Consider the following 12,280-nt stretch of genomic DNA (forward strand, 5'->3'; position numbering starts at 1 on the left):
CCACTGATGATAAAACAATGTTGTATGCTTTGTAACAATGTATAGTGCAAGAAATGAAGCAGGAGCAGCCACCACTTTAGTGACAGACATCCCCCTGCAAGAATAAAAATCAATGCAATGGTATTCTACCTACTTTCTCATATATTCTTGACAAACCACGGCCTTCTATATATATATACACAAGGTGGTTCAAATATGACCGGGACTGATTTGTATGTAAACAAGCCGCACTGTGCGACCTTGAGAGAGTGAAGCCACAACCTCCACCCCCCCCCTCCTGTTCGGGTTAGAACCTGTTCATTCCTGTCTGGAAGTTGCGAGAGTGATGAGCAAACAGAAGGTACCGTGGAGCATGGAACAACGCATTGTGATCAAATTCCTCAATGGAGAAAACGTCCTGTCCGCTGAAATTCACCACAGACTCCAACGACAGTATGGGGAAGAGTGTCTCTCACGGACCCATCTGTTTGAGTGGTGTAAGTGCTTCAGAGAGGGCAGAGAGCACGTGGAGAATGAACCTCATGATTGTCAGCCACGAACATCCATTACCGAGCCAAACATTGATCGTGCAGACACCCTTATTCATGAGAATAGGCGCATCACTATCAAGGAACTTCGAGCAATGCTGTCCATCAGTGTTGGTAGTGTAGAAGACATCGTGAAATACCACGTGCACTATCGCAAGGTGGGTACCACGCACTTTGACGGACATTAACAACATGGTGCACATGCAAGCTGCCAGTTGTCTCCTACAGCAGTTTGAAGCCTATTGTACCAGCCCCAGATGATAGATGAGGGTGATTGTGGAGAAATTGGTGGCATGAAGATTGGCAGGGGAAACTGAAGTACTCGGAGAAAACCTGCCCCAGTGCCACTTTGTCCACCACAAATCCCACTTGACCAGACCCGGGATCAAACCTGGGCCGCCACAATGGGAAGCCAGCGACTAACCGCTTGAGTTATGGCGCGGCCTGTGACAACAGAAGTGAGTATATATGTTGGAGACCTTGATAGCATAGCCGCTGGATGCGTGAGCTTGCAGAAAAGTTAATGTTTTTTTACATCTCTGAAGAGACAGCTAATATGACTGAGAAAGTACTCAGAAATGCGACATTAACACTACAGTCCCTGGGACACAGGCTGCACACTGCTTTGCCCTTGCTGATGCAAGCCATTTGAAACAGAGTACAGTCAGTAGAAATACCACAGACTGTCATGGTCACCAAGAAACCTCGAGAAGGTATTAGTTTGTCAGTTTTACTGTTGGAGACTGGGTAAAGGGGTTCTGTGACTCATTACTTTCCAGGTGGAATTCCAGAAATACAGGCAAGTGGACTCAGGCTCTAATGATTTCTTCTTCAGGAACAACATTCAAGTCGCTGTGCTATCAGATGTACTGACATTATGAATGATCTGTAGGAAATGAATTTATGTCTTGTCAGAGTGGTGAACAGGCCAATTGCATTCTGAGACTTAAAGAATTTTTCTATTGCTTTTTAAATATGGTAATATGATGTCCTAAATGAAAAGGCCTACGATTGCATTCACTGAAATGATCAAACATTTATCTTGGAATGAAAGATGGGCTATGGAAGCACATTAAGAGACCTGTATAGAGGAATAAATGACTTTGAGAGGGGCTAACAACCTAGAAGTAACTTAGTGAAGGATGAGAATGGTGATCTGCTTGCAGATTCCCACATCATTTTGAATAGGTGGAAGAACTACATCTCTTGGTTATTGAATGTACATAGGGTCAGTGATGTTAGGCAGATAGAAATACATACAGTTGAGCTGTTAGTACCTGGTCCAAGCCCTTTTGAACTTGAAATTGGTATGGCAAAATTGAAAGTATGAATCGCCAGGTAGTGATCAAATTCCGGCAGAACTTATTCAAGCAGGAGGCTAAACATTACGTTCTAAGATCCACAAGCTAATTAATTCTATCTGGCTTAAGGAAAAAACGTGTCTGTTATTGTACCAGTTCTCAAGAAGGGTGATAAAACAGACTAGAAATTATCTGGGGATATCACTGCTATCAACTTCATACAACATTTTATCCATTATTCTTGTTTAAATGTTAAGTCCATACATAGATGAAATTACTGGGGATCATCAGTGTGGGTTTTGACATAACAGATCAACTACTGATCAGCTCCTTTGCGTTCGTCAGATAACTGGAGAAAATGGGAATAGAATAAGAGTACATCAGCTATTCATAGACTTCAAGAAAGCCTATGATTCAGTTAGGAGGGAAGTATTGTACAATATTCTCTTAGAGTTTGGGATACCATTACAGGAACAATATTTTTCATTTCGTGCATCCTGTTGTGTTACAACATACAACTCTTTATTGACCGTCACAACACAACAAACAGAAAAAATCAAGGACAGAGCCTAGCTATGGTTTCGCTACATATTTCAGGCACTAACGGCCATCATCAGGCCGTTAGTGGCTGTAACATGTAGCGAAACCATAGCTGGCCGCTGCCCATGATTTTTTCGGTTTGTTGTGTTGTGACGGTCAATGAAGAGTTGTAGGAACAATATTATATGACATTGCAGAAGAGAAGTGAACGAAATTGGCGGGCAAACACACCCACTTGAGATGTGAGCAACTAATCGAACGTAAGTTTCCTCAGTGTGCACCTACTAATTTGGAAACCAGTTGCCTGCTTGAAATCGGCGATATTTCTCGGAAATCGCGGTTGCGTTGCGGTTGCTAGTTTCCTTGGTGTGCGCCCGGCATTAATCCGTGCTTGGAGTTCGAGTTGAACTATTCTCCTCTGTGGAATTTAGTACCGTTGGTTGTCGTTCAGTGTTTAATATCGTAGGTTATTATCCGTATTGGCAGCTTGGAACGGAGATGTGATTATTTTAGTTTACTCGTTTGCGGTAGGCGAATGTACATAAATTTAGCACATTAATATATGTGCTGCACTGTATAATGTAGGCGTTGTCGAAAAAATGGACGGGACAAACTTGAACTGATTTTGGGAGTTACGGAGCGGTGGGTTAAAATGGCAAACCCCACTTTGCAGCCGTTTGTATCAAACATTGGACATAAGGATATAACAACGAAAAAAACTGTTTTGTTATGTATTACCATAGATGTTCTGATATGGGCGACTTTGATGGCTGGAACACGGACAGAAAGCAGTAACTGCTCAGTGGAGTGTTATTGTCTTGGGGCTTTCGTAGACTGTAGTAAACGAGGTTTGACGAAGGTACCCAGCGATCTTCCTGATTGGATGGAGACTTTGTAAGTGAACTGTAAGGTTTCTAATACTATGAAATTACAGTTTTAGTGTAATAATTATAAGTATTATAATATTCGAGTTACGCAAATAGACGTGTTTTACCACCTGTCAGTTGTACAAGAATGCTTGATGTTTATGTTGTGTGTTGTTTTTGTGGTCGAATTGGCTTATTCTAGGTGACATGATTTGATTCAATGTATTATGTAACTGTTAGTATTGTGGAATTTTTAACGTTAGTCAACATGAGTAAACATCACATACTGCATCACAGTTGTGTAATATCATACTAGTTAAAAATATTAACAATATACAACATGAACAAAAACCATCATCTATAACAATAAGGCGCTATCAACTACCACCCATAGCAAATCCGAAACTTTAATTGTTGTCACAGTTAAAATATTCGTCCAATGAATAAAATTAATTTAAAAATAGGAATTTTTAACAGCAGTCCTAAATTTTTTAATCTCATGAGCTTGGTCTTTTATATTAGGTGGAAGTTTATTAAAAATTTTAATTCCAAAGTAAAATGTTCCCTTTTGAAAGACAGTTAAGTTACATGAGGGATAATGGAGGTTATTACTACTCGTATGTCTTGTGTTGATTGTATGAATCTCAGAATTAGATAAAAATAGATCTTTGTTTTTGACCACAAATAACAAAATTGAAAAAATGTACTATGAGTAAAGAGGCAGAATCTTTAATCTCTTAACCCGTTGCCATGGTTCGACGTGTATGTTTCGTCAGGGATTTAAATCGTCTGGGGGGGTTCGACGTGTATGTTTCGTCCAGCTGCACACGTATGTTATAACGCCCATAATAATTGATGGTTTTGCTGTAGATTGTTAGATTTTTCACTGGCCTGTTGTCAGGAGGACTGTATTTAATGACACACGCGTTTAAGAGCGCTAAGTCGTCGTTACATATGCCTGTCTTGCAGCAACGTTCCTGTGGCTATTGCGAGCTGTTTCTGTTATGAATGATGTGTTTTGTTTGCTCTGAAGCTATAAACACCAGAGACTGATATGTGCTGGTGTTTATAATATCATATTGCCCTGAGCTGGCTATTCAATTGGAATTCTTAGAAGAGGGATGTACAAAAGTTTATGCCTGCAAAATCGATTGCTTTCGCACAGTACATAGCACCCATTTCTTAGAAAAACGCCACATTTTAAGGCAGAACACTGTGGTCACCCCCTGAGACGATACGGATGTGTGTGGGGGAGGGAAAAGAACTCATTCCTTCGCTCATTATCGCTCCAGTTGACTCCATTTTATCGTACTGACCTTGGTGGTCGTTTCGAGGGATGACCATAAATATTTTTTTGAGCCAGCTAAGCTCTACTTTCGTTCACTACATACCAGACAGTTCTTAGAATAACTTCATGAATTCTGTGGTCACCCCTACGACATCTCCTGCCGCCAAAATGGATGGAATATCAAAGGCATAGCAACAACCCCTTGTTATGATAACTCGTAACGTTGAATTTACTACAGCTGACCTGGCAACTAAACGGGTCACGGAAAGACATTTCCTTGAAGTATACCCCTCACGGGTAAGAAGGCAAGGCCGCACATATGTGTGGTTAAAAAAAAGGGCCAAAAAAAATACACAATATTGGAGCGGAGAATGGTGAACGTGGGGCACCGTTGGGTTATACGAATGCTTCAAGGCCTTCCTTCTACTAAACCAACTGCCTCCATTGCCGAGATACAGGGCGCTCATATTATAAGGTAAGGTTATAAAACCACCATTTAAGATCATTTTAGTGAAAGTTTCATCCTTCAAGGCGTACCATTCACTGCTGAAATACTAAACAACCTGCTTCCATGGCCGAGATACAGGGCGCCCATATTATAAGGTAAGGTTATAAAACCACCATTTAAGATCATTTTAGTGAAAGTTTCATCCTTCAAGGCGTACCATTCACTGCTGAAATACTAAACAACCTGCTTCCATGGCCGAGATACAGGGCGCCCATATTATAAGGTAAGGTTATAAAACCACCATTTAAGATCATTTTAGTGAAAGTTTCATCCTTCAAGGCGTACCATTCACTGCTGAAATACTAAACAACCTGCTTCCATGGCCGAGATACAGGGCGCCCATATTATAAGGTAAGGTTATAAAACCACCATTTAAGATCATTTTAGTGAAAGTTTCATCCTTCAAGGCGTACCATTCACTGCTGAAATACTAAACAACCTGCTTCCATGGCCGAGATACAGGGCGCCCATATTATAAGGTAAGGTTATAAAACCACCATTTAAGATCATTTTAGTGAAAGTTTCATCCTTCAAGGCGTACCATTCACTGCTGAAATACTAAACAACCTGCTTCCATGGCCGAGATACAGGGCGCCCATATTATAAGGTAAGGTTATAAAACCACCATTTAAGATCATTTTAGTGAAAGTTTCATCCTTCAAGGCGTACCATTCACTGCTGAAATACTAAACAACCTGCTTCCATGGCCGAGATACAGGGCGCCCATATTATAAGGTAAGGTTATAAAACCACCATTTAAGATCATTTTAGTGAAAGTTTCATGTTCCTATCTCATAGAATTTAAGAACAATGATGAATAAATAATTTTCGAGCAAAATTTAAATGGCCGGCTGAATATATTACCGCAGGAGCCGCGGCCGCGGAATTTAAATGACCACATCAAAGGGTTAAACAACTACAAGAATCTCTACTTCTAGAATTGGTGATGATCCTTATTACCCTCTTTTATAGTCTAAAGATAAGGATGCAGAGGGGTGAATTACCCCAGAAAATCAGGCCATATGTCATAATAGAATGAAAATATGGAAAAGATACCAATCTCATTGATTCTAATGACGTACATGGTTTAATAGCCCTAACTGCATAGAAAGCTGAACCCAGTTTGGACATGAGGCAGTCAGTATGTCCGTTCCATTATAGGGTATTGCCACTCATCGGACTGAGGAACTTAATATCAACGGTTGTAGCAATTTGACTGTTACTATAAATGATAGGTATGCCCGTTGTATTGCTATTCTTGGTTGAGAAATGCATAAAATATGTTTTATGAAATAAAAGTTTTACAAGTATTATGTTTTTGGACATTATCCATCGTCTTGTCTATTTTTTAAAAAACTGCCCTGTTTCTTTTTCAAAACACAACGTTTTGGAGACTGGATTCTGTACCCATCCTCAGGTAAAACCCACTCATTTGGGTCCAGGGAGATAAGGGACTAGCTCTATCTGTGGGACCCAACTGAGTAGGTTATACCTGAGGACGGGAACAGAGTTCAGTCTCTGAAATGTTGTGTTTTGAAAAAGAAACAGGACGGTTTTTTGAAAAATAGACAAGATGATGGATAATGTCCAAAAACATAATACTTGTAATAATATACCATTGTTACAAACTTTTAGATCTCGTAAGTAAAAAGTTTCTTGAAATTAATTTCTTTTTTTACAGTTAGTAAACATCTAGATATTAATTAATGAAATTATGTACTATTCTCCATGTGCTAGGCCCTTCTGTCACAGATATGTTGTGGGAATCTGCAAGCAGATCACCATTCTGTTTTACCAAGCTAGTTCTAGTTTGGTAACCCTTCATAAACTGATTTACTCCTCTGTATAAGTCTCTAATGGTCTTGTTCTTACAGTGTATTGCATGCTGATTAATATTGTCTCTCACATATTCCCTCATTTTCTTCCAGAAATGTCTTCAGATGTTACACACTTTTATTTGGCTTTGATCATGTAACCATTGGAATTTGGCTTGTTTCCTTTGATCTGACAGTTTTTTACATCCTTCATCAAACCATGGCTTAAGGCACCTCAGTTCATTATAATGTAGATTCTCTTCAGCTAGAATTTTAAGATTGTTTAATAGTTTCCCAAGTTCTGTTGATATCCATATCATCATATAAGTTTTCCAAAGCTGTGACCCTGTTCATTACCCTCAACCTTGTTTAGTATCCTGAGAGTGAACCTCTCCATATAAAATTCTTGCATTATTTCCTTCCTTACTGATAGTCAGTATTTTTTTATTGCTAGTGAGGTAGGACTAAGTCGCTTGTACTGCGGCCACTTCTGTCATATTGTACCAGCCCCAGATGATAGGTGAGGGTGATTGTGGAGCAATTGGTGGAATGAAGATTGGCAGGGGAAACCGAAGTACTCGGAGAAAACCTGCCCCAGCGCCACTTTGTCCACCACAAACCCCACTTGACCAGACCCGGGATCAAACCTGGGCCACCACGGTGGGAAGCCAGCGACTAACCACTTGAGCTATGGCGCAGCCTTAGTCAGTCAGATAGGGATTGGTGTTACAGTCCACTTCCTTGAAAGATCGGATGTCAAATACACTTTTATGACATCCATCTATTTTTCTGTCTGTCTGACTAGCTATCAAATTAACATTCATAAAAAAACACCGTGGTTTCAGTCCGCAGTCAAACTGCTTGTTGGTAAAGTTAGTGGTGGTCTAGTGGTCAGAGTTCCTGCCTACAGATCCAGAGGTCCAGGTTCGATTCCTGGCACTACCAGATTTTCTGAGTAGTAGTGAGTGGATCTGGAATGGGGTCCACTCAGCCTCGTGAGGATAATTGAGGATCCATTTCAAGGAAATAGTGGCCCATGGTCTAGAACACCGAAAATTATTGGGCGTGGGGATTTGTTGCGCTGACCATGTGACACTATCCAATAAAGTTGTCAACATTCATAACATGCTCTGTGAAAATTGAATAATTGATTCAGAGGCTGAACATGGACACAGAGTGCTGATCTCTTGAGGCTGTTTTTTTTTATTTTTAAGAAAGCAAAGTAGACTAAAGGAGGAATAGCCAGATTACCCATAAATTATTATGTATGCATGCATGTATGTGCACATGCACACACGTGCATGCCTCCATATTAACATATACAAATATGCAAATGCATATAGGACATGTGTGTGCATGCAAATACACACAAATATTGCCCTTTGATGGTGTTGCTTAAGGATGATATGACTGAATGAATGGAAAACATGCCGATATTGTAAGTTAGCAGCTCAACTCTGCATACCTCTATTGCAGTGCCTTGATTTCTTTGCTTTAGAAATAAGAGGTAATTAGAGATACGGTGTAAATATTATGGAATTAAATGCTAAGGAAACCGTTTTGGTGTAAGTGAATGGAAGGAACACTTAAAAGTTATCTTATAATTTATCTTGTCCTGAATAATCACCTAAAAAGATGAACGAGTAGCAAGGTCCACAGAGTGCAGCAAGTTTAATGAGGTGGCCGGCCATCATCAGAAGGCAAAGCCAACACTGCACAGAAATGTTTTATGTGTAAGAGCATGATAAACGTAGGTTGTCATAAGGGAATTTCGTACATGATACCCTTCTGCTAGTGTAGTTAAATGAAGGAGATTACAGTGTACTGAACATATAATTCAGATAAGGAAAGCTAATTTACTCATACATAGAGTTTTGATGAAACAGTTTGAATTATCATGACATTTACATGGGGAAACTAGGGAAATGTACAGAAATTGGTGTAATGGTAATACCTGTATTTACTTCAACAGAAGTTGATAGTATTTTGTTACAAGTGAGAAGTAAATACAAAATATTAATGAAGGCTGTTCTGCTGCTTAGAGGAATAGGTTATTTATTTATGGTTTATGTAAGAAAATTGTCACTAGTTCAGACTGTATAATGTCATGTAGTAGGATGATAGTGAATAAGGAAATGGAAAGGGGTGTGGAAGGAAACAGTCACAGCCTAATTTGAGGTATTGCCCTTCAATTTTTGTGGAGGGGCCGAGGAAAACTGCAAAAAGACTCAACCCAGAATTGACTTAGATTGTTTGAAGGTATGATCCAGAGGTGGCTATCTTTTTTCAAGGTCAAAGCTTTTGGTTCATAGGGTTTCTCATTATAACAGCAGTAAATGCCATCAGAATATAAATTTTCAGTTGAAAGTGCTACATCAGTAGCAATATAATAACATTATTTGCAGTTAATTTTCTGCTTTCGCAGCAGATGTATTTTTGTTGGACCTTCTGACATGTGGCATGGTTATTGGGTATTAATTTTCATGAATAGTGTTGTGTCTGTGACTTATTACTGATGTCCTTTTTGTTGGATGAAAAGAATTTGAGGTTTATGCGTTAAATTATGCTGTTTATGCTCTTGTCTCATGTCACTTGTGACTCCCTGCTGAATATAAGGTTGTAATTATAAAAATATGCCCCTTAGGGTGGTCTGTCTCAATCTTAGTGTCATGAAACGTGGTCAGCTTATTGTAACACTAGAATGCATGCTTATACAGAGAAGAAGCAATCATTGTCATATACTACTGGTTTTTCTTTTGGAAACCATCATATTGAAAGGATTATTACTTTACAGTGGTTTTGTGCCAAGCAAATGTTATAAAGTATAGGGGATTGTATAAATCCCAGTGTAATGCTTCACAGTGACAACTAATAGTAACAAGTTGCTAAGAACTGTTTGCTTGAAACTGAGATATCATGTAGCATGTTCATGTAATTATAATTTTAACTGTACGTACATGTACCACTTGCCAGTCCTAATTAGCACTGACTGTTTGCTTTTTTCTTATTAAATCATATTGACACATGTCCTCCTTGAAGGACATGCAGTATTAAATCTCCAAATATTTTTTTTTGAATTAAAGAGATTGTGCTTGCTAATCTGTGGCAGTAGTAGTGCTGGTAAGTCGAACAGGTTCTTAGAAATTTTTTACTGTGTGTCTCTCTTAGCATGTTTGCAATAAAACACACTTAGTGTCTTTGCTATGGCTGTTAGTTCAGATACAACAAACGGCTCATGAACCGCATGACATGTTTTCATGAAATTCGATGTTGGGGAGGGCCATACTGTAACTGAGGTGGTTAGTCACCAGCTTCCTGACTGCGGAGGCCCAGGTTCAGTCCCAGCTCAGGTCATGTGAGATGTGTGGTGGACAGGGTGGTACTGGGGCAGGTTTCCTCAGTATTTTGGTTTGCCCCACAAATTTTCATTTCACTAGCTGCTCCATATTCAGTAATCATCCCATCATCAGCATTATATAGTCCCAATGCTGACAGCATCATTGAGTGACCAACTTAAAGAAAATTTGTGTTTGAGGATTTTGCTAATATTTGTCATCACATTCCACAGCAGTAATGGAAACTTGATGTGAAGCGCTACATCAGTTTCCCTGTGGGTCTCGAGCATAACTTGCTAAGTATTAACAGAAGCAAAACATACAGTGCGTTCAGTTAAGGAAAAAACTTCGTAACACCACTGACCCAGCCCAAAATTCCTCACAGATTGCTGCTGTAACTGCTGATAGCAGAATGAGTCATTAGCGCTGATAAACACGCGCTGTTAACAGTTACAGCAGCAATCTGTGAGGAATAGTGGGCCCTGTCAACAGTGTTGCGAAGTTTCCTCCTTGATTGAACACTCTGTATTTCAGACAAGGCTACAGAGAAGAATGAAACATACATATCAAGAGCAGTGTACTTTTTCTGTAAATCTTACAGGCAAATGCACAAGAATTGTTATTTTATGTGTACCTTTCTGACTTGTTCAGTTGTGTAATTGGATAAGTATAAACCTTTTGGATATTTGCGCTGCTCAAGTAATTTTGAGTCCCTGGTGAGACTGAGTCACCAAGAAATCGTCATATATTGTTTCCTGCCTTGGCTTCAATCACACATTTTAATGAGGCTGTTATTTCTGTTTTATTGAAACAGAAACCATTTGGTCATGTAAATGGATTTAGGGATTTCAATAATAGGATTTCTATTGAAAATTGTAACTTTGTTATCATTGGTAATTGTGTATATTCTTTCAGTTCTTTAACCTAAGCTTGAAAATCTTATGAAATATGCAGTTTGTCAAAGTATCCTTAGAATTAGGAGGTTTGTTGTGTAACATCACTTATGAGAAATATTTTTAAAAATTACTGAGAAATTGCAAGACCCCAGAAAGTTGCTTCAAAATTACTTATAAAAGAAGAACATTAGGTAGACACTAGCCCCCCTTCTGTTTTCTATCCATACCTTCAGAATTTTTGAGCAGCTCAGTGCTGATACTTTCTGACACTGAAACAAATTTTCAAATAAAATGTGTAGATATTATTGTTATCTCCAGTCAGACCAATAGATTTCAGGATCACACATGAAATGACCCTAGTGCTCTCTCACATCAAAAGTGTGTGTGTGTGTGTGTGTGTCATATTGGAATCTCTGAAGACTGAGATTTTGTAAAGAACTACAACATCGGGATGGTCTCTGATTGTGTAACTTGGCAGGTTAGTTGAAGTATTATATTTGACTTGTGTTTGAGAGGTGCCACATTTGAGTCTCAGTTCAGAATATCAGCTAACTTGATTATTTATGGTTTTCTTCATTCTCTCAATGTGAAGAGAAATTGGCCATGATAACTTTCGCCCTAGGCATTCCCTTAATTACACAGAGGTCAGTCTCATTTGATCCTAAACATGGACTGCAGGTGATAGAAGATCATTAAATAACCTTCACACCAACCATGTAAAGCTATTATATGTTATCTTGATAAAGAATTATTATATATTGTCATGATTTTGTAGTTCCTGTAGGTGGGGCTTGGATTGGTAATCAGAATAATTGAACACTTACAGAATATGACAACATATAAGTATGGCAGACTCACACGCTCAAAAGATCGCTCTAACTACAGCACACAGAAAGTCTTCTCAGTCTTCCCTAGCTGTCGCTCATTAGCAGTTCCAAACTGTTCCCGGCCTCAGCTACAGCATCTGTTGACTAACAGACTAAGACACTCAGCAACTGACTCCACTCCACTGGCTGACTAATTGCCACTTCCAACTTGTCTTGCTTATAACATCTCAGTATGGACTGCACAGAAAACAGCTTCCTTATTGTTATAGTTCAATTGTTGCCATGGGAACATGTTTGTTTGTGAAGGCATTACTCAGTAATGGCTGTTGTATATTTGTTTATCTCACTAGCAATGGGTCTGCATGCCACAATGCGTTT

At 39.1% G+C, this 12,280-nt stretch overlaps 1 protein-coding gene across 2 annotated transcripts in view; it reads left to right on the plus strand.

The window, feature by feature from the left end:
• The first annotated feature begins 2,821 nt into the window (after window positions 1-2,821).
• Window positions 2,822-12,280, plus strand: part of LOC111871127 (leucine-rich repeats and immunoglobulin-like domains protein 3) — a 44,674-nt gene continuing 35,215 nt past the window's right edge. For both annotated transcript variants that reach the window (XM_023863977.2, XM_033754113.1), the window contains exon 1: window positions 2,822-3,262. In XM_023863977.2, coding sequence (XP_023719745.1) covers window positions 3,021-3,262 — 242 coding nt within the window. In that variant the 5' untranslated portion in view covers window positions 2,822-3,020. The remainder of the gene's footprint in view (window positions 3,263-12,280) is intronic.

The sequence above is a fragment of the Cryptotermes secundus genome, unplaced genomic scaffold, assembly GCF_002891405.2.
Source record: "Cryptotermes secundus unplaced genomic scaffold, Csec_1.0 scaffold250, whole genome shotgun sequence".
Classification (NCBI taxonomy): domain Eukaryota; kingdom Metazoa; phylum Arthropoda; class Insecta; order Blattodea; family Kalotermitidae; genus Cryptotermes; species Cryptotermes secundus.